The sequence below is a fragment of the Scyliorhinus canicula genome, chromosome 5 (genome assembly GCF_902713615.1).
Source record: "Scyliorhinus canicula chromosome 5, sScyCan1.1, whole genome shotgun sequence".
NCBI lineage: Eukaryota > Metazoa > Chordata > Chondrichthyes > Carcharhiniformes > Scyliorhinidae > Scyliorhinus > Scyliorhinus canicula.
Genome location: NC_052150.1, coordinates 92,518,735 through 92,546,153, shown reverse-complemented (window position 1 = coordinate 92,546,153; position 27,419 = coordinate 92,518,735). Strand labels below are relative to the sequence as shown.

General features: G+C 44.0%; 1 protein-coding gene across 11 annotated transcripts in view; it reads right to left on the bottom strand.

The window, feature by feature from the left end:
* Positions 1–27,419, bottom strand: part of cdk6 (cyclin-dependent kinase 6) — a 352,894-nt gene that overhangs the window by 232,929 nt on the left and 92,546 nt on the right. For all 11 annotated transcript variants that reach the window (XM_038797366.1, XM_038797367.1, XM_038797362.1 and 8 more), the window contains exon 3: positions 6,736–6,871. In XM_038797366.1, coding sequence (XP_038653294.1) covers positions 6,736–6,871 — 136 coding nt within the window. The remainder of the gene's footprint in view (positions 1–6,735; positions 6,872–27,419) is intronic.

Below are 27,419 nucleotides of genomic sequence, written 5' to 3'. Positions count from 1 at the left end.
TTGCATTTGTTAGGTGGTTGCACGAGGTGCAGTGATCCTGGGTGAGCTTCTCCCAGAAATCCCAGCTTTCAGAGTCTCCTTATGGTGCTTCCTTTGACCACAATGAGAGCGAACTCCAGACCCAAGTTCTCCATAAAAGATTCATTTTGGTAATCAAATGTCAGGCATTCAGGCTACATGACCAGCCCAACTCAGTTGTGACTGTCTCAATATGACGTGAATGCTTGGTATGCCAGCTCAGGTATGCACCTAAGTGCCTGGTATTTTGTCCTTCAAGCTGATCTTCAGAAGCTTCTGAAGATAGCTCAAATGAAAGTGATTGAGCTTCTTCACGTGTTCATGATACACAGCCAAATCTTACATGTGTAGTACACAGTGGTCAGGACTATTGCTCCATAGACATTTGTAGGCAGATTTACTCTTCTTCATTCTCAGGCTGATGTTTGAAATTTGCTGAAAACTGTACTTGCTTTTGCAATTCTTACACATATCACATCATCAATATGAATAGTTTGAGAGTATGCTGCCGAAATAAGTAAACTTCTTCACTGTTGATACATTCTGGTCATGGACTGAAACAGTGCACTCAAAATAGGGCTTTCCTCGATCATGTTGGTACATTATTTCAGTTTTCTTGGTGCTGATCATAATGTTAAAGTTGGAGATCTTGGGCTTTACCTGGAGTAATCTCAGATTGAGCAGTTTACTGTTCATGTGATAACTGATTTTGATATGACGATCATGATCATGGAAGGCCTATGCATCACATAGGTGCCAGTTAAAGACCCATCTTCAGTAAGAAAGTGCCTTCCTACTTGCCCTTGACCTTAAAAAGTATCACCATTGTAGATTCCCCTATGATTCAACTTTGAGGTCACCACGGACCAGAAGGTCAACTGAACCAGCAATATCAGCACCATGGTTACAAGAACAGATCAGAGGGGAGATACCTATGAGTTTCTCAAATCCTGATCTCTCAACACCTCCCCACCATCTATGAGGCTCAGGTCAAGACTGCAATGAAAAAGTCCCCACTCATCTGGATGGATCCAGCAACAGCACCACTTGAGATGTTCAACAACATCCTGGTCAGACAGTTAACTCAATCAGTGTTTGTGCCCCCATAGTTACTGGGTCAATACCTCTGAATCTGCTACCCAACATCACTGTGGATGCACCATCAAAATAAGGACTGTAGCTGTTCAAGTAGAAGAATATCACTACCTTCTCCTGACAATTAGAGATAGGCAATAAATGGGGCCTCACCATTATCTACCACTTCACTAAAAAATACTTTTTTTAATAAATAGAAAGCTTCAATGTGATACAGCAATCTAATTGACATCGCTCTCAATCACCTATTTTGTACAATTGCCCACAGCCAAATTAACCCCATTTGATCAGAACTTTTAAAAAATGTATGATTTTATTTCCTCATCTATATGACAATCAGCATGCCAAGTATGGAACAGTACTTGTTGTGTGCACATCATTACATTTTTATAATCCTACAGATGCTGTCTTGTACATTATAAGTCTATATATGAAATATCCACAAAATGAAAAAATACATGTGTACACAGATCGTGAGTTTAGAAGAATGAGAAGTGATCGAATTTGATCATATAATTTTTTCAAGGGGCTTAGCAAGTTAGATCCTGAGAAAATGTTTCCCTGCCTGGGGAATCTAGAACACGTAGCCAGTCACAACATAATGGGCTGACCACTTAGAACAGAGGAGAAACTTATTTATTCAAATGGTTGAATACTTTGGAACTTTAAAAAAATTATTTCACAAGATGTGGACATCGCTTGATGGGCCACCATACGTTTGCCATCCCTAATTGCCCGCGAGAGGGTGCTATCAAGTTGCCTTCTGGAACTGCTGCAGTCCATGTAATGTAGATATGCCATCAGTTCTGATAGGGAGAAAATTCCAAAATCTTGACCCAGCATCAGTGAAGGAATGTTGTACAGTTCCAAGTCAGGATGGTATGTGGCTTGGAGACGAGCTTGCACATGATGGTGTTCGGACGCGTCTGTTACCCTTGTCCTTCAAGGTGGTAATCGTCGCAGGTTTGGAAGATGCCGTCAAAGTCTACCCTGAAGAGCTGTGGATGTTCAGTGTTGAATATATTCAAGCTAGGTGTAGACAGAGTTTTGTGTACTAAGGCAAACACCACATATGAGGATAGACCAGGAAGTTGGAGTTGAAGTAGAAAATCACCCATGACCCTATAGAATGGCGGGGCAGGCTCAATGTGCAAAAACGACCGACTCCAACTCCTATTTCTTATTTCTAACTTTTACTCATTAATATTGATTGCTGAAAATTTGGAGTTGTGCATTTGCAATGCCTCACGCTAAACATTGCTCCTCACTTTTCTGAATCAGCCCTGCACACTTGCTTATTAGCAGGTACTCTCATTTGAGAGTTTCTTTTTGCTGAATTTGGGTAAAAATGTTAAATCAGCTAGGAGAAAATCTGTGCCTCTAAATCAAAAATAAACTAGTGTTTGTATTCAGAACACTTTTACTTCAGTTGTATCATTAGTGACTGCTTCAGCACATTTCTTCCATTTAACTTTGTTCAGTTATCTGTAAATGACACAGGCAACTGAGGTGCTCAATGCTAATATTCTGCTGATATAGAGAAATGATGAAGGGCTCCATGTAGCAAATGAACAACATTGGCACTTCTGGGTTCAATAAAGGTTTAACACTAAATGTAAAAAAAAGTGAATTTATATAGCTCTTTAAAGGTTTTATAACAATTGATCACTTTAGATCTACATCAGAACTCCATTGATCTACCTTTGTTCTGTAGAGTCATAGAGTCATAGAGGTTTACAGTATGGAAACAGGCCCTTCGGCCCAACTTGTCCATGCTGCCCAGTGTTTACCACTAAGCTAGTCTCAAATGCCCGCAATTGGCTCACAGCCCTCTATACCCACCTTACCCATATAACTGTTTAAATGCTTCTTGAAAGACAAAATTGCACGCGCCTCTACTACTGCCTCTGGCAGCTCGTTCCAGACACTCACCACCCTGTCTGTGAAAAAAGGGTCCGTCTGGACCATTTTGTATCTTTCCCCTCTCACCTTAAACCTATGCCCTCTAGTTTTAGACTCCCCTACCTTTGGAAAAAGATGTTGACTATCTACCATATCTATGCCCTGAATTATTTTATAGACCTCTATAAGGTCACCCCTAAGATCACACTCCAGGGAAAACAATCCCAGTGTACCCAGCCTCTCCTTATAACTCAAACCATCAAGTCTCAGCAGCATCCTAGTAAATCTTTTCTACACTCTTTCTAGTTTCATAATATCGTTTCTATAATAGTGACCAAAACTATACACAGTATTCCAAATGTGGCCGTACTAATGTCTTGTACAACTTCAACAAAACGTCCCAACTCCTGTATTCAATGTTCTGACCAATAAAACCAAGCATGCCGAACGCCTTCTTCACTGCCCTGTGACTCCACTTTCAAAGAGCTATGAACCTGTACCCCCAGATCTCTTTGTTCTATAACTCTCCCCAACACCCTACCATTAACTGAGTAGGTAATGCCCCGATTCGATTTACCAAAATGCATCACCTCATATTTATCTAAATTAAACTCCATCAGCCATTCATCGGCCCACTGGCCCAATTGATTAAGATCCCGTTGCAGTCCTAGATAACCTTCTTCATTTTCCACTATGGCACCAACCTTGATGTCATCCACAAACTTACTAACCATGGGGCGGGATTCTCCCCTACCCAGCGGGACGGGGGGTCCCGGCGTAGGGGAGTGGCGCCAACCACTCCGGAGTCGGGCCTCCCCAAAGGTGCGGAGAATACTGCACCTTTGGGGGCTAGCCCCGTGCCGGAGCGGTTGGCACCATGCCGACTGGCGCAAAAACCGGCGCCAGCGGCCTTTCAGGCCCGCCGCCTGGCAGCGGGGCTGGCCGAAAGGCTTTCGCCGGTTCGCGCATGCGCCGGCGGTGACGTCAGCGGCCAGCTGCCGCTTTCGTCACCACCGGCGCATGCGCGCTGTGGGTTTCTCTTCCGCTTCCGCCATGGCGGAGGCCGTGGCGGCGGCGGAGGAGGAAGAGTGCCCCCTGAGCACTGGCTCGTTCCCCGATCGCGGGCCTGGCCACCGTGGGGGCACCCCCCAGGGTCCGATCGCCCCGCGGCCCCCCCAGGACCCCGGGGGCCCGGTCGTGCCGCCGATCCCGCTGCCACCAGAGGTGGTTCAAACCTCGGCGGCGGGAGAGGCCTCCCAGCGCGGGACTTCGGCCGATCGCGGGCCGGAGAATCGCCGCAGGGGCCTCGCCGATCGGAGTGGCGTGATTCCCGCCACCGCCACTTCCCGGGTGGCGGAGAATCTCTGCCACGGCGGGGGCGGGATTTTCGGCGGCCCCAGGCGATTCTCCGACCCTGCTGGGGGTCAGAGAATTTCGCCCCATGTCTCCTAATTTCTCATCCAAATAATTTATATAAATAAATAACAAATAACAGTGAACCCAGCATTGATCCCCGAGGCACACCGCTGGTCACAGGCCTCCGGTTTGAAAAACAACCCTCTACAACCAAAATTGGCTTGATGACAGGGTCTTCTGTCATCAAGCCAACTTTATATCCAATTAACTACCTCACCCTGGATCCCGTGAGATTTAACCTCATACAATAACCTACCATGTGGTACCTTGCCAAAGGCCTTGCTAAAGTCCATGTTGACAACGTTGGCTGCACTGCCCTCATCTGCCTTCTTGGTTACCCCTTCAAAAAACTCAATCAAATTCGTGAGACATGATTTTCCACTAACAAAGCCATGCTGACTGTCCCTAATCAGTCCTTGCCTCTCTAAATGCTTGTAAACCTGAATATCCCAGACGAAGCAAATTCCATCAATCTCAGTCTTGCCATTTTTAATGTCCGAGCCTCAGCTACTCTTTGGAAAAAGGTGTGCAGATTTTAATTATTCTTAGTGTGAAGAAGTAATGTTTTCTGATTTCACTCTCAAACAACCAAGCTCTAATTTAAGTTTATTCCTTTTGTTCTGGATGTCAATGTCAATTATTACATTAACTATGACTTGTATTTATATAACACCTTTAATGCAATAAAGGGCTGGATTCTCTGGCCCCTCAGCTGCGTGTTTCCCGGCAGCGCACTGTTCTCTGGCGACGGGATTCTCTACACAAAGTAGATAGGGAGAAACTGTTCTTGTTGACAGAATGATCAAGAAGCAGTGGGTGCTAATTTCAGGTGGCTGACAAAAGAAGCAATGGCAACATGAAGAAAAACCTTTTCATGCATCAAATGGGATCCAGAATGCACTACGTCAGTGTGGGGTAGGGGCAAATTCAATCAAGGTCTTCAAAAGATAATCGGATAATTAACTGAAAAGAAAATATTTACCAAACAGGGATGTGGGACTAGGAGAGTTGCACTTGCAGACCGATAGATCAAATGGCCTCCTTCTGTAACCAATCCATGATTAGTCCATCTCATTGTACACAGGAAACAACTATCATATTTGGCCAAGTAGGCTTCGAGGGCCCAATTGGGTGAGCTGGTGATTGGGGGTGTATGGGAAAAGAGAAATAGGAGAATGAGGGTTGAAGGGTAGATAAGAAATGGAGGGGAAATGGAAGAGGATCAAACAAAAGATAGAAATTCTGTTCCACCTGACTTGGACATTACTTTGTTACAAAGTACCACATCCTTCAATTTCACTGTATGCAATGCCACAAGAAATCCACACATGCACACTTTTTATTTAAAAATTACTTCTACTTCTGTTCTTAGAGCTCATTTTGAATCTGGGTGACCGTGAAATGGATAATATCAGATCAAATGCCTGTTAGATTTCCTTCTCGACTGTGAGAAATGTAAAACAGGTAACTGGTCAATTACTGCACATTATACATAATCACCCAAATCAAAATAACTCCCATAATGTGGAAGAACAATCCACAAAATCTTTGCATTGTGAGGAGACTAAGGGTGGAATTCTCCGCAGGGGGCCGAATTCGTGAAGGCCGTCGTGAACTCGGCCGAGGTTCACGATGGCCTCGGAGCCCGTTCCCCGCACCTAATTCACCCCCACCCTGGGGGCTATGAGCGGGCCTCCGTCTTTCTCGGCAGCGACCTCGTCACGCCAAGAATGTGAAGTCATCCGCGCATGCGCGGGTTGCCGGTTCCATTGCACGAACCCGCGCATGCACGGTGGCCGTCCTTCTCCTCAGCCGCCCGGCAAGACGTGGCGGCTTGATCTTGCCGGGCGGCGGAGGGGAAAGAGTGCGTCCGTTTTGGGCACCGATCGCGGGCCTGTCCCCTCCAGAGCACAGTCGTGGTGCTCCCGTCCCAATCGGGCCCCTAGATGCCCCAAACGGGCATCTGGCGCCTGTTTCACGAATGCAGCGACCAGGTTTCGTTGCTGCCGTGGTGAAACAGGCGTGAAGGGCCGGCCGCTCGGCCCATCGGGCTCGGAGAATCGCAGTTCGCCGTGAAAAACGGCGAGCAGCGATTTTTCCGAGCGGGGGGGGGGGAGAATTGTGGGAGGGCCTCCCGACATTTTTTACGCCCCCCCTGGCGCCCCCAGCGATTCTCCCACGCCACGTGGGGAGCGGAGAATTCCGCCCTAAATGTATCATACCTTACTGCCAACCTTTCACATAGCACTTATTTTGAATGATCTAAAATATTGAACCTATTGTACGAAGAATTATTCTTTATACCTTAATTGTTTCTGGGGGCACTCCTGGCGCTGGGGCTTTCTCCAAATAGGTAGTCAAATCTTGATCAACATGTTCGAAAACAAGAGTCAATTTTGTCTCTCGGTCCGTTCGAGACACAGTGCATACATCAAACAACCTAAGAACAAAAGAAAAGAAAGTAAATTAGTGGGGAAAATGAAAGGTTACTTCTCAGATCAAAACCATTCAGGATTACGCATATCTGATAAAATTAACATTTCACAGAAACTTTACATATTACACAATTGCAGGCCTGAAAATTCCCAACCTCACTCAATTTCAGACCCTTTTTCTGATTCATTCACTGGATATGAGTATCACTAGAAAGGCCAGCATTTATTGCTCATCTCTAACTGCCCTCAAGCAGTGGCGCGCTGCCTTCTTGAATTGCTGCAGTTCATGTGGTGTAGGCTCACCCCGGTTTCCCTTACAATTGTAGGCCTGATTATTCCTAACTTTACTCACAATAATACATTTACATCAATATTTTAACAGCATAAAATTTGATTTGATATATTGTCACATGTACCAAAGTTCAGTGAAAAGTATTTTTCTGCGACCAAGGGAACGTATGCAGGACGTACATATTCGACAAAAAAGAATAATCGACAGAGTACATTGGCAAATGGTCCATCGACAAACTGATTGGTTACAGTGCGGAACAAGGCCAAAGCAAATACATGAGCTTACAGGGAACAGATCAGTCCAAGGGAGAGTCGTTGAGAACTCTTATAGGATTTTAGAGTAAAGAAAGATGCTATTTGGCTTTTCATGCATACAACAGTTTTCTGAAAGAGTTATTCACTTAATCCTACGGTCCTAGCCTTTTCCATACTGTTAATATTTATCCATTTTCCTTTTTAGAATTGCTATGGGGATGACCCACATTGATCTGCTCCTGAGGTCCTCGCATTACAGATGCCAGTCTTCAGCCAATTCAATTCTCTACATATGATATCATGATCATTGAATTCCCCACAATTGACATCCTGGAGTTACCACTGACCAGAAACTGAACTGACCAGCCATACAAATATTGTGGCTACAACAGCAGGTTATTCTGTACTCACCTCATAACTCTCCAAATCCTGCCCACCATTTACAAGTCACAAATCAGAGAGACTTGTGCTTATATGTTTATCTGGAAGAATCTTACACTGATGCAAGTTGGGTTATTGGGGAAAAAATTGAGCATTTGACGATATCAGTGGAGACACTGTACTGGGTGCTCTTGGCATGTATATGGAAGCTCACTGAATAATGGGATGCAGATGAAGAACAAAAGAATACAAAGAATGAGTTGTGAAACTTTGGAGATGGAAGGGTGAGAAGAAGAAGCATTAACAAATTCTTTAGTGTGAGTGCAGGGTAGAAATTCCCCCATTCTCTCCTACTCCAAGATCAGTCAAGTGAGTTAAAGATAATTTCTCATTAACAAATCCATTGCTGCATTTCCTTCATGAAGCCATATTTGTCGGCGTGGGAAGGGTGACGTTTTACGCCGGAAAAAATGGCAGAAAACAGCCACCGAACCTCCGTTCTTCTGGGGGCTAGCATGCCGGTAGTGTAGAGCACCCGGTTCTAGCAGTCGATACAGCCCAGAGAATTGCCGGGTCCGTTGCCGTGTATGCGCACGGTGGCGACCTGCAACAGCCGCGCCGTGCTACATGGCAGAGGCCGCTCGTGGACCCAGCCCGTGAAATAGTGTTCCCTCTTTGGCTGGCTCGCTCGCCCCGGACCATCCCCCCACAGTGTCCCAAGCCTCTAATAAAGTCCCCTCTGCCTGTGGATCAGCCCTCCCCCGACTGTGGTGGTGCTGGACTGAGTCCGCAGCCGCCACACCGAGTTCCCGACGGATGAGACCACACGCGACCGACGCCATCGGGAACTCGGCCGGTCGCGGGTAGAGCATCGGGGGGTGGGCCTCAGGCAACGTCCAGAGGCCGTCGATACATCGCGCGGAGAGTTTGCAAAGATGCAGGGGGCGGAGCATCGCGAAAGCGGCGTCGCCCCTGATTCTCTGGCCGATTGCTGAACACGATTTTGGCGTCGGTGACTAGAGAATCCAGCCCTTTATCCTTCACAAGTTAACTTTGCATCTTGACTTTTCTATTTCCCCAGTGAAAGAAATCCTGATTTCTGCAGAGCCTAAATAGTTAATTAACAAGTTTTATGAGACCCTTATGTTCTAAGATCTAAATAGTCCAACTCGGGAAGGGGCCATACTGGACCTGGTATTAGGGAATGATCCCGGCCAGGTGGTTGAAGTTTCAGTCGGTGATTACTTTGAGAATAGCGGTCACAATTCTGTAAGTTTTAGAATACTCATGGACAAAGACTAAATTAACTAAATTGGGGAAAGGCCAAGTATAACAAAATTCGGCAGGAGCTCGGGAATGTGGATTGGGAGCAGCTGTTTAAGGGTAAATCCACATTTGAAATATGGGAGTCTTTTAAGGAAAGGTTGATTAGAGTGCAGGACAGACATGTCCCTGTGAAAATGAGGGATAGAAATGGCAAGATTAGGGAACCATGGATGACGGGTGGAATTATGAGACTAGCTAAGATGAAAAAGAAAGCATACATAGGATCGAGGCGACTTAAAACTGATGAAGCTTTGGAGGAATATCGGGAAAGTAGGACAAATCTCAAACGCGCAATAAAGAGGGTTAAAAGGGGTCATGAAATATCTTTGGCTAACAGGGTTAAGGAAAATCCCAAACCCCTTTATTGGTTTATAAGAAGCAAGAGGGTAACTAGAGAAAGGATTGGCCCACTCAAAGACAAAAGAGGGAATTTATGCGTGGAGTCAGAGGAAATGCGTGAGATTCTTAATGAGAACTTTGCATCGGTATTCACCAAGGAGAGGGACATGACGGATGTTGAGGTTAGGGATGGATGTTTAAATACTCTAGGTCAAGTCGGCACAAGGAAGGGGAAAGTTTTGGGTATTCTAAAAGGCATTAAGGTGGACAAGTCCCCAGGTGCGGATGGGATCTATCCCAGGTTACTGAGGGAAGCGAGGGACGAAATAGTTGGGGCCTTAACAGATATCTTTGCAGCATCCTTGAGTATGGGTGAGGTCCCGGAGGACTGGAGAATTGCTAATGTTGTCCCTTTGTTTAAGAAGGGTAGCAGGGATAATCCAGGGAATTATAGACCTGTGAGTTTGACGTCAGTGATAGGCAAACTGTTGGAGAAGATACTGAGGGATAGGATCTATTCACATTTGGAAGAAAATAGATTTATCAGTGATAGGCAGCATGGTTTTGTGCAGGGAAGGTCATGTCTCACAAACCTAATAGAATTTTTTGAGGAAGTGACAAAGTTAATTGATGAGGGAAGGGCTGTAGATGTCATATACATGGACTTCAGTAAGGCGTTTGATAAAGTTTCTCATGGCAGGTTGATGGAAAAAGTGAAGTCGTATGGGGTTCAGGGTGTACTAGCTAAATGGATAAAGAACTGGCTGGGCAACAGGAGACAGAGAGTAGTGGTGGAAGGGAGTGTCTCAAAATGGAGAAGGGTGACTAGTGGTGTTCCACAGGGATCCGTGCTCGGACCACTGTTGTTTGTGATATACATAAATGATCTGGATGAAGGTATAGGTGGTCTGATTAGCAAGTTTTCAGATGATACTAAGATTGGTGGAGTTGCAGATAGCGAGGAGGACTGTCAGAGAATACAGCAAAATATAGATGGATTGGAGAGTTGGGCAGAGAAATGGCAGATGGAGTTCAATCCAGGCAAATGCGAGGTGATGCATTTTGGAAGATCCAATTCAGGAGCGGACTATACAGTCAATGGAAGAGTCCTGGGGAACATTGATGTAGAGAGAGATGTGGGAGTTCATGTCCATTGTACCCTGAAGGTGGCAATGCAGGTCGATAGAGTGGTCAAGAAGGCATACAGCATGCTTGCCTTCATCGTCCGAGGTATTGAGTACAAGAGTCGGCAGGTCATGTTACAGTTGTACAGGACTTTGGTTCGGCCACATTTGGAATACTGCGTGCAGTTCTGGTCGCCACATTACCAGAAGGATGTGGATGCTTTAGGGAGGGTGCAGAGGAGGTTCACCAGGATGTTGCCTGGTATGGAGGGTGCTAGCTATGAAGAAAGGTTGAGTAGATTAGGATTGTTTTCGTTGGAAAGACGGAGGTTGAGGGGGGACTTGATTGAGGTCTACAAAATTATGAGAGGTATGGACAGGGTGGATAGCAACAAGCTTTTTCCAAGCGTGGGGGTGTCAATTACAAGAGGTCACGATTTCAAGGTGAGAGGGAGAAAGTTTAAGCGAGATGTGTGTGGAAAGTTTTTTATGCAGAGGGTGGTGGGTGCCTGGAACACTTTGCCAGTGGAGGTGGTAGAGGCGGGCACGATAGCATCATTTAAGATGCATCTAGACAGATCTATGAATGGCGGGGAACAGAGGGAAGTAGATCCTTGGAAAATAGGCAACAGGTTTAGATAAATGATCTGGATCAGCGGAGGCTGGGAGGGCCGAAGGGCCTGTTCCTGTGCTGTAATTTTTTTTGTTCTTTGTTCTATAGATCCTGTGCTGGTATATTGGATTACTTTCAGTCTTAGGAAGGCGAGATGGCAACAAATATGAAAGAAGAGACATGGAGTAGTATATGGGAGATATAAATGTTTGGTATGTAATAGAATGATGGAGACTCAGTTCAAGATCCTGAACCGTTTATATATCACACCAAGTTTGAGACACAAGTTTGATCCTGCTACATCCCCGTAGTGCCTATAGTGCCTAAAGTACCTGGTAGTCGAGGGTGAATATATACACTGTTGAAGGACCTGTGTCAAGATCCTATTGATCTGATGTGGTTCAGGAGCTTAAGAGGGTACTTGGCAGGCTCTTGGAATTTGATTCTTTATTCTGGGTCTTCCACATAGGAGAATTATTGATGTTCATGAAAAAAGGCTGTATAATATCCTAATTTTTGCAGATCGGAAAAATGTCCTCTGCTCCTGTATTAGCGACAAGTATTCTTTGATTCAAAACTGCCATAAAATAGCCATGACTGCCAGAAAATAGTCATAAAGTAGATTTTCACAGTAACTTCATTTCAGTATTAATGTAAGCCTACTTGTGACACTAACAAAGATTATTATTATTGTTATTATTGGAGTGTATTCCTATGGAATTCCTGACGTCTGTGCTCCGTTTTAAGTCTGGTACATTCCATAAACTGTGGGACCCCATCTCAAATTTCTAGGCTCCGCTTTGTCTGACCTGCTCCTGCAAGGTTTCCTTTGAGCCACATTAAAAGTCGTGATCTCGGTATACTTTAAGATGTGCACCTTGATATGTTATTCTGTCATGTTTCTATGTCCTTCTCCTCTTTCTCCCCTCCCCCTCCCCATTTTTTGATTGATCTGATCTACAAATGGAGACACTAGTTCTTAAGGACTGTTGTGCTGAATTGAACCTGGCCAGGATTCTCTGTTGCGAATCCACTCTGCTACCGCTGCTAGCGAAGACAGGGAATTTTGTGCTCAGCCAAATGTCCCATTCACTGCAGTAGGACCAGAGAATCTCACTGCTGTGGACGGATGGAGAATCCAACCCACTATCTTTCTCTGTTCTTACCTGTACAGAAATATTTTGTTCTGAATTGAACCAGTTGTGTTTTGAAAATTTGTTCCATTATCTGTAAAAATGATAAGACTCTAATAAAAATATATATTTTTAAAAAAGCATTGAGCGAAGGAGATGGGAACATGTTCAAGGACCTTAGAAAGAAAGATTACCAATAGAACTGTGGTTGGCGAGGACAGGTAGGTTCTTTTTGAGAAGCAGAGGGTAAAAGTTATTTTAAAAGGGGAGAGGGATGAAGGCAGGGCACTATAGCTAGCAAAGAAGCTAAAAAGGCAGTAAGGAGGTCAGAAATTAAAACTGAGAGGATAGCAGATACACCTCATGGATACATTTAGAGGGAATGTCGGAAATGGGGAAAACCTCGAGAAAAAGATTGTAGAACTAGAGTGTGGGTGATTGGGGCAATAGGATGGTAATAATGTTGTGCAAATTGCTGCATGGGCTAAGTTGATTTTGGTGATAAAGAGGTTAGTGAGCATCTCTCACAAGATGTCTGCAGTGATGATAGAACGGGTGGAAGAAAGGTGTTTAAGAATGTTTGTTGCAGGAAAATACCTGGATGAGTTATAGCCCTCCTGGATATAGGGCGGCACGGCTGCACAGTGGTTAGCATTGCTGTCTCACAGCGCCAGAGAATTGGGTTCAATTCCAGCCTTCGGTCACTGTCGGTGTGGAGTTTGTACATTCTCCTCGTGTCTGCGTGGATTTCCTCCACGTGCTCCGGTTTTCACCCACAGTCCAAAGACGTGCAGGTTAGGTGGACTGGCCATATTAAATTGCCCCTTACATTCCAAAAGGTTAGGTGGGGATATTGGGTTACCGGGATAGGGTGGGGATAGGTAGGGTGCTCGTGCAGAAGGTCAGTGCAGACTCGATGGGCCGAATGGCCTTCTTCTGCACTGCAGTGATTTTATGGGCACCATCTAATGGCCACGCTGTGCCAGAAAAGCAGTTCGCCGAGGCGTAGCATGGCCAATAAAAGCCAGGAGACCCCGTTCCCGGGATCTACACGGCTCGCGACACTTCACGAGATCCAATACGATTTCGCAAGACATTGCAGTGTCTCCACTGTGGGTGGGATCACTTTTTGGCAAATACAGCTAGTCTCATTTTCATGAGGTACCTGAGGCATGGGGTCTATCTCCTTTGCTTCGGAGATCTTGAGCGAGCGCTGTTCAGTACTGGTCTCCACAAACGGGGACCAGAAGGAATGGCGCTCATGGGGGGTCTCCCAGGGGATCAGAAGGCCCCAGCTACATGCCCTTTATGCAGGGTGGCACGCTGGCACAGCTGGTACCACCTGGATACCAGCCTGGCACTGCCAGGGCACCAGGTTGGCACTGTCAAGCTGCCAACTGGCATTTTTTTTGCACGCTGGCTGTCAGACTGGGGATGCCCTATGTGGGTGTTGAGGGGATGCGAATGACTCTCCCATAGTGTATTGGGGCTTGGGGGTCACATATGGGGGTCTCGGAGAATGGAACACCTGTTAAAAATGGCGTCCCGATCACTCGCTGCACAGAGACTTTCCAGCAAGTTGCTCAGTGCACAAAACGGGGCGATGTGCGGCCTCGGCTCCGCATTCCCCTCTGTGGCCCCTTATCTAACGTGAGTGGGTTTTATAGCCTTGCATCTCTCGGCGCTATGAGCGCCAGGATACACGTGGCTAAATGCGCTTGCTGTGGGAGTTTTTTGCCTTTGAGTAAAATCGCACTCTACGATTCTAAGCTATAAGAGAGTGAAGTATTTAACATTTGAAATGCACCAGACATGGTGGTGGATAGAAAAGCTGATTGTACAACAGGCATACTTCACTTTGCATGCTTCAATTCGGAGATTAACGACGGGCTACACCAGGGAAACAACAAAGCAAAGATTATAAATGGATAGAAATCCATTCTTAACAGGTGTCCAAATTTCTGATATGAATTTCTAGTAGACATGGCTCTCTACTGAACAGTATAATCATGGAGGTGATTTCAATTCAGTGTAGGGGGATACTCGGGGTGGGGGGGGGGGGGGGGGGGGGTCATTCATTTTTGGTGCTTGTGAATCATAATAAAATTTGCAAATAGGTAGTGGTAACAGGCAACTAGTCGAAGTGGGGAGTACAGCTGTTCCCCCACAAAGCTAAACCAGCAGAGACAGCTTCAGACAGGCTATAGCAAATTATTTAACAACCTTTACTATTTTTGGAGGAGCCCCTTCAAGCCACTCCATGTTTAGTTGAAGCAGTGGATTGCACACAGCACCCAGTGAAAGAAAAACATTTAATCAGGATTCTAAATACATCAGATGATATGAAAACGAGCAAGAGAAGGGAATTCAGCCTCTCAACCCTACTCCCAATTCAATAAGATCATGGTTAATTTGATTATGTCCTTAATTCCACTTTCCTGCATGCCCCGATAACCTAGACCTCTTGTCAATCAAACATCTGTCTAACTCAGCCTTAAATATATTCAACGACCCAGCTTCATTGCTCCCTGGGGGAAGAAAATTCCAACATCTAACACCCTTCAGAGAAAATACATCCTGCTCATCTCTATCTTAAATGAGAGACACCTCACTTTTAACCTGTCTCCTAGTTCTAGACTTCCCCGCAAGTTCCCAGGTTTCAGAAAGGAGTATTAGCCACCTATTTCTAGAACTCTTAGCAGGTGTAAGGACTGGGTGAGGATTTTCTTTTGCCTTGCTAGCACTTTGTTTTGGCGGAAATGGTATGCTAGTGAATAATATTCTGCAACCCCCCCCCCCCCCCCCCCCCCCCCCGGGCAACCCCATTCTAGTCTAATGGGGAAGGTGACCATTTCCTGGCAGTGGGGAAGATTAAACATTTGCCTCAATTACCATAAGAAGTTTTGACTTTGCAAACACTCACATTACTCATAATACTCACGCACCCTCCAAAGCTCAAACTATCCTGGAAAAAAATCGTTCCAAGCCAACAAATGATCTACTCTCAGATAGTTATTTTGTTACTGAACAAATTGAGATTGATTCTTTTTTCCCCACAGTTATTGTGGGGCAAATGGAAGAATGTAAAATAAGTATGGAACAAGGAAAGCTGTTACTGCATTTGGTTCAATAGGCTTGCTCCTTCAAAGCCAACACACAATCCATTCTATCAAAAATTCTATTCCACCTAGTTATTTGCATGGAGGAATGCTGTGCATAATATATTCTTATCTGCAAAGAAAATCAAAATCGTGCAATATTTATACGTCTTCACTCTTGCTTCTCCACTCCAGAGCTGCAGAACCTGAACATCTTGTAGAACAGTTGATCATTAGTACTTAAAATAATGAAAGGATGGGACAGGGTAGAAAGGAGACTCTTGCCAGCAGTTGTAGGATCTTGAGTATGAGGTCACTGAATCAAGGTTAAATGTAAGATAATGAAGGGTAGGAATGGTTGAGGTAAAAATTATATCAACATGCTAGATTGAATCGGTGAATAAAGAAAAAGTGGATGAATGAATATGTGCATGGGGTGAGCAAATGTTATGAGAACTATTTGGTCATGCACAGGATAACTTGCCAAAAGAACTAGAGGCAAGATAAGGAAAACCTTTGTTCACAGTTATTCATTATGAATTGGAAAGGGTGATGAAAGCAGGTTCGCTAACAATTTCCAAAAGGAATCTGGATAAACACCTGACAAGTAAAATTTCCAGCGCAATGGGAAAATGCATTGACATAATACTAATTGAATAGTTCTTTAAAGAATTAGAAACAGCATTACAGGCGAAATGGCCTCCTCTGTTCTATCATTCTATGATGATCGTGTAGGCTGGTTGGGCCATATGGCCTGTTTCCAGGTTTCTATGTCTTTATACATATCTCAATCTATACTAATTATTTTACTGTCCAATCATATTTCCAGATAGTTATCAACTTTTTTAAAATCCATAGGAACCACTTTTGACAATAGTCTTCTTTCATGTATTCATTCCTCCCTTGTTTAGAGAGGATGGATTGCATCCTGTGTAAAACAAAGTATCTTCATATCGTTGCATTCAACAAACTTTTCCGATCCATTAGTTTTACCCTCTGTTTTGGTTCTCGATAGGTTTTGTCTTTTCTGGAGAAGGTAAACTGTGCAATTCATCATTTCAAAGGAGGTTGCACACTTTGGAATGAAAGGTGGAAGCTAAAACATATAGGGCGGTATTCTCTCCTCCGCCTCCCCCCCCCCCCCGGGCCGGGTGGGAGCATCGCCGGGGCGCCGCACGAATCGCGCCATGCCGCCCCGACCCCCGCATGCGATTCTCCTGCCCCCCCGAAACCAGCGGCACGCGAATCGCGTCGGGCCGCTCGGAGAATCGGCGCAAACGGCGAGTGCCGATTCTCTGGCCCGGATAGGCCGAGCGACCGCTCCGACACAACAGGGTCCTGCCGGCGCGTCCACCCCTGGTCGCTGCCGGCGGGAACTCTGCGGGAACACTCGGGGGAGCTCCTTCACCGGGGTGGGGCCTCCGAAGGGGTCTGGCCCATGATCGGGGCCCACCAATCGGCGGGCTGGCCTCTCCCCCCCCCCCCCCCCCGGGCCTACATTCCGCCGCGGCCGGACCCTGAATACCCACGCCATATTGCGTCCGGGCCGGTGCGCGTAAGAAAACCTCCGCACATGCGCAGGATGGCGCAGCCCAACTGCGCATGCGCAGAATTGAGCTGCCCCAACTGCACATGCGCGGCAGAAGGACGCTGGAGTGGCGTGAACCACTGTGGGGGCTAGAATAGGTTGTGCCCGGGCCCTGTTCGCACCGTCGTGAAACGCGACGCCGTTCACGACGGCGCGGGCACTTGGTCCGCAGAGCGGAGAATCGCCCCCATAAAGAGAAAGGCAGCAAAACTCTGTTAGGGTTGCTTCTGTTTGACTGCAGAATTCTGAAATTGCAATCCTGGAGGGAAAGGCACGAAGGTGAGAGCGAAAAAGTCTTCATACCCAACATAACCCTCACTTTCAGGAGAGGAGGGAACAAAACGGGAGAACAACTTAACTTTAAAAGTGCTTAAAATGACAATTGGCATCAGGTTAGTGGGAGAAATGAACAGGTATTTAAGGCCTTGTAGCAAGTGAATATTATGATTGTTGTGCTTTGAGATGTATCATTATTACCGGCCATTTGGCACACAAATTAAATGATGTTTGCTTAACAAAAGATTGTGCAAATCACTTTGAAACATATCAGTGCATGATTTGCATGTGAAATGAAATGAAAATCGCTTATCGTCATGAGTAGGCTTCAATGAAGTTACTGTGAAAAGCCCCTAGTCGCCACATTCCGGCACCTGTCCAGGGAGCTGGTACGGGAATCGAACCGTGCTGCTGGCCTGCTTGGTCTGCTCTAAAAGCCAGCGATTTAGCCGAGTGTGCTAAACAATGTGACGTTAGCATGTCAAAAATAAACTATAATTCTGATGGCTCTTCTCTGTCTCTGAAAAATGAAGCATTTGCCAGACACTGCTTTCTCTCTGAGCTGCAGATTGCAGATGCTCCCTCATTCAAAAGCATGGATGGTAATCAGTTCATCATTGCAGTTTGTGAGAAAAAAACTTTTTGACACGAGTGATTCGTGCCTGGAATGCACTGACTGGAAGTGTGGTGGAGGGAGGTTCAATCGAGGCATTCAAGAGGGCATTAAATGATTTCTTGAATAGAAACAATGTGCAGGGGTAAAGACGAATGGCATTGAGTCAGAATGCTTTTTTGCTGAGCCAGTACAGATGGGCCTAATGGCCTCCTCCTACACTGTAGCAATCATGTGATTGTCGATGTACACAACAGTAATTATAGTAAATGAGACTGGTAGCTGGTTGATGTAGAAGATCAGCCAAGATCTCATTGAATGGCAGAGCAGGCTCGAGGGGCCAGATGCCCTACTCCTGCTCCTAGTTCTTATGTAGGATTCACATTAAGTTACTGACTAGCAGATCTTCCATGGCATTCCTTCGGGTAGATTGGATGATATGCTGCTTCAAGGACAGGAATCAGGCCAGGTAATATTCTGCTTATTTGTTTGTGGGAAGATCCGTTGAGAGGCCGTTATGGATGAACATTTTCTGTTCCTGGAGAGGTTTTCTGTACATTCCAAATGATTGTAAAGTTGCAAAAAGCCAACAGAGTGATAAGGGAACTAATGAAGAACTGCTTAACCTGAATTGAAATGAGTAGGTAAAAATTTAATTTTATTTAACAAATGTTAACTGCAGTTGTTTTTGTAAGTTCTGAATGTGCTGGTTTGATTCACAAGCTAGCTAGTAACTGTAAAAGTATTGTTGGCTACATGTGACTTTTAATTGTTAACAGCTATTTTGAAAGTGGTACATGGTTCTGAATTGAGTGTTTTCTTGTGCTGACCGTTGTCTTGAATGGATGCAAGTTGATTTTCAAGCAAGAGATAATCAAATTGCAACAGATCAGCAAAATAAGATAGTGAATAAAGGGAGTTTGTCACTTAAGCATAGTTTGCATAAAACTTGCATGAAACTACTTTCAGTTGCTTTAGTTTCTGTCTGATTTGCGTCCATTGATCATAGCAGTAGATTTTGTTTGTTACTGGCACAATGCAGCAGTTTCTGATTGATGTATACGTCAACTATGGATACTTGAGCTAAAATTTACTAAGCATGTCAGATGGTTGGAGCCATTACACAAAGTAGCACAAGAAGCCTACATTATATGGGGTTGCACCCACAGCTAGACAGAAATAGTGAGGCAAAGGAGGGAAAGTGAATGACCTTCCACAGAAGAGAACAAGGACTCAATCAGTGCAGAAAATTCCTGTGGGCCTAAACGTATCTGATAGGCATTATGCATGGTTACCATATCTGCATGAACATACGCCTGAAGGCTTGATCATGTGAGGATTTCCAGGGGCACCTTGCCGACAGTATAGATTTAATGAAATTTAAGGATTGTAGCATGGGAAGTGTGTCTTGCAAACCTGTCCTAGTTTCATTTTTGCTTTTGAGCCGAGCACACAGACACTCAAAGAGCTGTTGCTGATGTTGTCAAGCTTTCTACCCATTTGTAAATGTTCCTGAAGTGTTGGCTAGCGTAGACTGGAGAGATGAACAGACACTTCCAACACTGATGAAGGTTCAACTCAATTTTATTAACTAACTTCTAACTAACTAACACATGATGACTGTGGGTCTAAATTATGCTAACTTAAACTAGAGACCTAAGCCTTGTCCGAACCAGTTGATTCTCTCAGCACGTGGTGTGAGTCTGTGCTGGGCTGAATAAGTTCCTGTTACACTCAGAGGCAGCACCCAGAATGAGCAGGAACCGTGGTGCCCTCTGCCTTTATAGTGTGTGTATTCTAACTGGTGATTGGCTGCGGTGTCTGTACATGTTGATTGGTCCCTGTGTGTGTCCATCAGTGTGTGTCTGCACCATGATATACTGGTGTATATTATGACAGTTCCCAATGCCAAGTGATAATCAATGATCCCACTGTGTTTACACAATCGTTAGGAGTGATTGTTTTGCTTATATCAGTATAACAACATGACATGCTGGCAGCAAGATTATGTACAGGTATGACATGGTGAACAGCCGTGGATCATACTACATAGCATTAGATGGCCCTCGGCGTTTGGTCAAACTGTAATGCAGTAACAGCATCAGAGATTGATGGAAACACAGTGTACTAGCTGTACAGAGAAGTACTAAGGACACAGTGCAGAGATAGTTCTCAAATAAAGAGCTGCTGAGCAAACAGATGCCTCGTGGTGAGATTGTAGTGCATAGCCTGTCCATTCAGTGAGTGGCATAGTGCATCGAGAGGACCAGAGTAGCTAAGTCAGGAGAAGGGAGTGACCAGAGTGTGGCTTGGATTGACGGACTGCGTGAGGGAAGAGTCAAAACAATTAACAACAATAAATGTCATAAAAATCAAGCCAGAGAAGATTGCGATTATAGCACGCAGATCCTTAGAAAAGCATGTCTGCGTAGAGAGTGGGACAATTAAAGGAGGTAGTAAGTTAGCTTGTTGTTATTCAGTTGTATTTACTATATATTTCATCATTTTCCTTATTATAAAGAAATAGTAATTGTGTTTCAACTTACAAACCTGTAATTATTGGGCAGCCAAGGGTCAAAGACTTTGGGTATTTTTCTAAGAAATATTAGTTAATTTACTTGTGTTGTGACTCTGGGAAAAGTGGGACTGGAATTGATCGGGCACTTACCCAGGATGGTGTAACAATATGCAGCGTCTTGTGATCAGTCTCTACCACAAATATTTACCAGATAGGTATGAAGACACATGATTCCAAACACTGAAGTCATCATATCTCACTCAATTTTGGAGTAGTTGGATTGTATTGCGGCCAGAGCTTTTGAAACAAATGTAATCGGTTTGCATTTTTGTAGTATGCATGCTCCCAAATTGTTCTTCAAGGCAGGATAGTTGTCTCCCCAGGATCTGAAAAGTCCAATGTTGATGCTTCTGATGATGACTACATCACTGCTTTGAAGAAGTATTAGTAGTCTTGGCGCCATAAGAAAGGCACAGCCTTTCTCAACATTGACTTAGCGATGACGACTTTTGAGTGAAATTGAGAATGTATGGAGACTAGGAATTAGAGAGGCCTAGATAGTTTTGAAGATTGTACTTCATTGAGGAGTCAGCATGGCTTTAATATTTTCTATTTTACTTGAAATGGGACATAAGTCAGCAGTGGAATGAACCAAAGCATTTGATCTGCAGCACGTTGATGGCATATTTTAGACTATTGAACACTAATCCTTCACTACGTGCCAATTAGATCAATATGTGCAGATTATTTTCATGTTCTTGCTTTGTTCTTCCTCCAACAGAAATATCATCAGAGACCCTTTAGCCCTTGGCTACCCAATAATTACATGTTTGTAAGTTGAAACACAATTACTGTTTATGTCTCACAAGGATAATGATGAAATATGCAGTAAATACAACTGAATAACAACTAGCTAATCTACAATCCCCTTTAATTGTCCCACCCTCTACCCGCACACGCAAGACAGACAAACACAGGGGGGGGGGGGGGGTGAAAATAATAAGGGTGAAGGTCAAAAGATAAGAGTCTTCGCCGCCAATGATGGCTATTGGGTACACTTTCCTCATAGCACACTGGCTGATTGAAGTCATAGAATTATCATAGAATTTACAGTGCAGAAGGAGGCCATTCGGCCCATCGAGTCTCCACCGGCTCTTGGAAAGAGCACCCTACCCAAGGTCAGCACCTCCACCCTATCCCCATAACCCAGTAACCCCACCCAACACTAAGGACAATTTTGGACACTAAGGGCAATTTATCATGGCCAATCCACCTAACCTGCACATCTTTGGACTGTGGGAGGAAACCGGAGCACCCGGAGGAAACCCACGCACAAACGGGGAGGATGTGCAGACTCCGCACAGACAGTGACCCAAGCCGGAATCGAACCTGGGACCCTGGAGCTGTGAAGCAATTGTGCTATCCACAAAGCTACCGTGCTGCCCGTAAAGTCCTTGGTTTGTAGCTTGTAATGATCTTCTCTGTAATTTAGAAATGTATTACTGACAGCTTTTCCTGGAGAGACCCCTTTGCTTCACATCAATCAAACTCTATCAGTTTGTGATTTATTTCCAGGCCCCTGCCTTTTCTGGAGAGAGTTGGTTGGTTCTCGTCAGCCTTTTCTGCAGAGCAAGTTGGTTGATTCTCCCTACTTGTGTGATAGTTCTCCTGTACATAGACTCATCCAAGTTCCCTGCCAGTTCAGAAACAGTCTTTCTGGAGAAAACCGAGAGGGGAGAGGACATCAGTCCTTCCTCAGGTCTGCCAAGAGTCAAACTGAAACCAATAACTCAACCTTTATAGCTCTGAGACATTCCAGTGGGCTCAGATCCATTCATCACCTGTTACTAGACAGAGCAGAGCCTTATGGGCTAATTCTTTGGCCGTCAGCCAAATCAATCAAACTGAGTCATCACTGATGTCAGCCACTCGCTGTCATTGTGCTGGTCCGTCTGCAATCACCAATTTAAATCAGTACAGCCTTCTGGATCCTCCTGTTTGAATTAAAGAAACAAGCTGCTTTGTCTTTAAGTCACAGGTCCATTAAACATCCCTGGATCATAAATATAATGGCAAAAATAAAAGAAAGGGGAAATAAAGGAATAATTGAGAACAAACAGGAAGGGCCCTTATGGTATGTTTTGGCAAAAATCATTGATCAGTACACCGCCAGAATTGCAACATTGCTTGATTCAAGGTAATGACTGTAAGATTAGGGACAAGCCAGGTAAATTGATGGTCTCAACAAATATAGTTAGCAGCTTGCCGAATGCAACAGAAACAGAAGATATCTCCTTGGATCTACAAATTGACTTGATCAACATTGAACATGAAGAAACTGTGTAAAAACATAATTGAAGGAAAATAGGAGATCCTGAAGGGGGAGAGTGAGCAGCCAGAGGTTGTGGTACACATAGGTACTAACAACATAGGGAGGAAGAGAGATGAGGTCCTGCAGAAAGAGTTCAGGGAGTTAGGCATTAAGGTAAAAAGCAGGACCTCTAGGGTAGTAATCTCAGGATTACTCCCTGTGCCCCATGCCATTCTACTTTCTCAAAAACTAAAAAACAATTTTTAAAACTATAAGAGAAGATGACCAGAATGCACGATAAAAATGCAATGGAGGTGTGGAGTTGCCAAGTTAAGAGTTGGGACAAAGAGGTTGCATCTAGGACCACACAGAAGATATGTGGAAACCACCTGGGGTGACAAATAATTGTTTGGAAACAAAGTCCCAGGAAGTAAGTACACAAAAAGGCAAAATAGTGAGGTGTAGCCGAGGACAAATCAAATCCATTTTAGCTCCTCAACCACCGTACAATCCTATTGCATCTATGACAAGTTGTCGAATCGAATGAAATCAAGAGCAACATCCAAGAATGAAAATCCCAACATCATTGTGACCAACTGAAGAAACCTCCAGGCAAAGTTACCATTCCATAATCTGGGAATACCAGCAGATTTCTTCTGCGCTTTACGGACCCGCATAACATTGCACTTATGCAATAGTAACTAAACATGAACCATGTATTGTAAATAGTTCTGCTATAGTATATGCTATAGGATAAATAGTTATGATACACCCTCCTACACAATGGAAGCACTCTTGTCATGCAAGTGCTGTAAGTAGGGTCCACAATGAAATGTCCCAACTACAGATTGATCTGAGAGAGATAGGTTACTGCTAGGAGAATGGAATCATCAATGAATGAAGCAAAATCAGGTGTTTATTATTATAGGCGTGCTCTCTGAACAATCTGATATTCCAGTATTTACAACACCAACACAATCAAGTGTACCGATGTGGACCCTCAATCATACCAAATGCATTATTCTTCTGCTAAAGTGTCCCTTCACAGTTAAAATGCTGGCAGATCGAGAAAAAAACTTGGACAACTTTTGTACTGTTGCAAAATGAACTGCCATGCTTAAGCAACCAGTAGCTAGTTTAGATGCAAGAGTAAACATGTGGATCTACAACTGGTGGGAAATTGCCCCATCAGCATCCAAGAATTCAGCAACCTACTGTAAAGACGAATTGATTACATAAGCCCATCATTGAAAGAGCAACTATTCTAGAGAGCGAGGGAAACAATAAATTAGTTAAATTCCACCCACATTGTAAATAATTGTTATCTTTATCTTTTGTCTCTGAGCTACTGAAAAATGCATAGAATCCTGAGAGATATTTGATAAAGTTGCTAAAAGTAAAGCAGATGAATGATATCAGTGGTAACTACTGCTCCAAACCAATTTGCACAACTGACATCGTAGTACCTTGCATCATCTTGATAAAGTTATACCAGGCTCTATCAATGTATTATAAGGCAAGGGTACTATGACTGTAATGAGCAATTGCACAATTTATATTTCTTAATTTTTATTTCTGCTTAAATCAGGCCAATTTGCACATTTGCGAATGAGTTTCAGGAACGTGAACAGAGTGATCACACAAGAAAATGGTGATGGCAGAAGAGGGACAGGAGCCTGTAATCAGTATGGATGCATCAGGTACCCTTGGTGGTCTGAGAGCAAGTGTGGGGAAGCCAACTATTGATTTACTGCAGCCACTATGGAAGAAGTTGCTAGGAGAACATCAGTTTTCTTGGAATGGTGACAATGATTTCAGAAGATGGAAGGAATGCAATTCATGTTAGTTTGGTTAGTGTGTTCGACTAAAACATGGTGAAGAAGTTAACGTTATGTCCATTGAGCAAATTAGTCAATTAAGTGATGATCTAATCTATTACTGCCTCTTGCAATCTTCTTCATTTCCATACCGTCTGTTTCACTGCTATAGGTTTTGTCTTGGTCTTCTACTTACCCCATAATTATACCCTATTGTAAGGCAAAGCAGCATAAAACATGCAATAATAATCTTGGAGATAATGCGTGCAATATATTCTAGGATAGTTGCTTTAAAATGCCCATTCAACACGATCCTGATGGATACTGTAGATTCACTACACCTTCATTCTGCTGCCATTTGTGCCTATCCCATTGAGTAATGGTTCAAATGGGAAACTTTGTTCTCCTAGAATCCAATCTTGTCTCTTTGTGGCTCAAATAATCCAGTCCTGTCTTAAAGTCTATCTGTTGGGAGATGTATAAACTGCAAATTGATGTACTTTGCTGATATCCCCCCGTGACAGCCATCTTAATAGAAGCACTGGATTTTACAGTTAATAACAAAGTGACAACACCCACCATCAGCCTTGAAGAAAGCTGCCCACAAAGGTCTATCTAGCAATCTCTACAGCATTGTTTTCCCCTTTCCTGCATCAATTTGAACCTGGCACCATGACAATGGGACGTCCAGCAGCATAATGTTATTAAGTAGGGTGAGCGGTCAATCATACTGTTTGCTGTCTGCAACACTACTTCGAAGGCATAAAAAACACTGGATCCCTCCATTTTAAATTTTACAGATAGCAAAATAAATGATCGGGACATACACATGGGATTCAGTTAAAAGTTAAAATATCACAATTTTAAAAAAAAACTAAAAATGTGGAATATTTTTATAATGGGGAGATTTAACAAATTTAAAATTAATCTTTTAGTCTTAGTACGGAATTAAAAACCCAGTTACCCTCAGCAAGGTGTAACTTTTTCCAAGATATTTTTTACAGCGTAACAATGAACATTCTTAACGCTAAATGATTCACTCATTGATTGCAATATGGGATGTGTTTGAACAGCGCACCCGAGAGAGAGAGAGAGAGAGGGGCAGAATCACTGACAGCAACTTTGAATTTCTGTGTTTAATTGTGCTCTTGCAAGCTCCTGTGGCTGCTATTAGTTTAAGAAGAGTAATGATAGCAAAACGCCAACACTTTTGCTGTCATTGCGACTGTAAAAGCTAGTCTCTTTAAAATCTTTGTCAGGAATCTGACCTTTCATTCTCCTCCTCTTCCTCAAAGAAATGCCAATATAATGGAATTCCCATTGGAATGCCCATATTCTAAAGAATTGCAACAACTAATAATATCTCAGCCAAAAAAATGAACCCCAAACATAAAAACCCAGTGAAAAGAAGCTGCAAAATAATCAGGTGCAACAATCTTCTAACTACACGCAGTAATTCAAAAAACATCTACAAATATTAACTTCCTATTAGCCTTAATTGCAGTTGTACTTTTAATCCACTTGCACAACACAAGTTACTTAACCAAGGCTGCATTAAGTACTCCTCAGTAATCCATGATATTAGCCATTAAAAGTTTACAACTGGCCAAGGAACCATTTATATACTATCGAATGGCATGCCTGCAAATTGCTACTGTTTCAATATTACAGGTTGACCATCCCTTATCCGAAATTCTGAAAACCGGAAAATTCCGAAATCCACACTTTTTTTGAGCACGCCGCACAAGTGTAGTTTACAACGCCCATCACTCGTACAGTTCCCAATGTGCACCGCACATGTACAGTTCACAACGCGCACCGCACATGTACAGTTCACAATGCGCACTGCACATGTACAGTTCACAATGCGCACCGCTCATGTACAGTTCACAATGTGCACCGCACATATACAGTTCACAATGCGCACCGCACATGTACAGTTCACAATGCGCACCGCACATGTACAGTTCACAATGTGCACCGCTCATGTACAGTTCACAACGTGCACCGCTCATGTACAGTTCATAACGTGCACCGCACATGTACAGTTCACAATGCGCACCGCACATGTGCAGTTCCCAATGAGCACTGCACATGTACAGTTCACAACACGCACCACTCATGTACAGTTCCCAACGTGCACCCCACTGTGCAGTTCCCAACATGCACCACACATGTGCAGTATATTCTGAAATCCAGAAAACTTCAAAGACATAAAAAACACTGGATTCCTCCATTTTAATGTTACAGATAGCAAAATAAATGATCGGGCCATACACATGCGATTAAGCTAAAATGTTAAATATCTCAATTTTTTTTTTAAAACTAAAAATGTGGAATATTTTTCTAATGGGGAGATTTAACAAATATAAAATTAAACTTTAAGTCTTAGTACATGATTAAAAACCCAGTTACCCGTAGCAAGGTATAACTTTTTCCAAGATTTTTTTTACAGGGTAACAATTAACATTCTTAACCGTTCAATGATTCACTCATTGATTGTAATGTTGGGGTGTTTATGAGCAGCGCACCCTCTAGAGAGTGACCCAAGCATTTTGGATATGGGATTTTCAATCGGTACATCAAAAAGCTAGCAGTCATCAGTGCTTTGCACCATGTCCTCAGGGAGATAAGATTATTTCATTTTCTGATGTGCCTACTTTTCTGGTTGCTACTAATGTTCTGGTTGCTACCCATTGTCCGTCGAAGGGATCTTCCAGTCCACTGGCAGTGCACCCATGCTCGTGGGTTTCCCGATGATGTGAGGTGGCCACAATGGGAAACCCCATTGGCGGGCAGTGGGATTGGAGTATCCTGCTGCCGGCAGGGCCGTGCCATGCCGAACAACACGGCTGGCAGACTGGAGAATC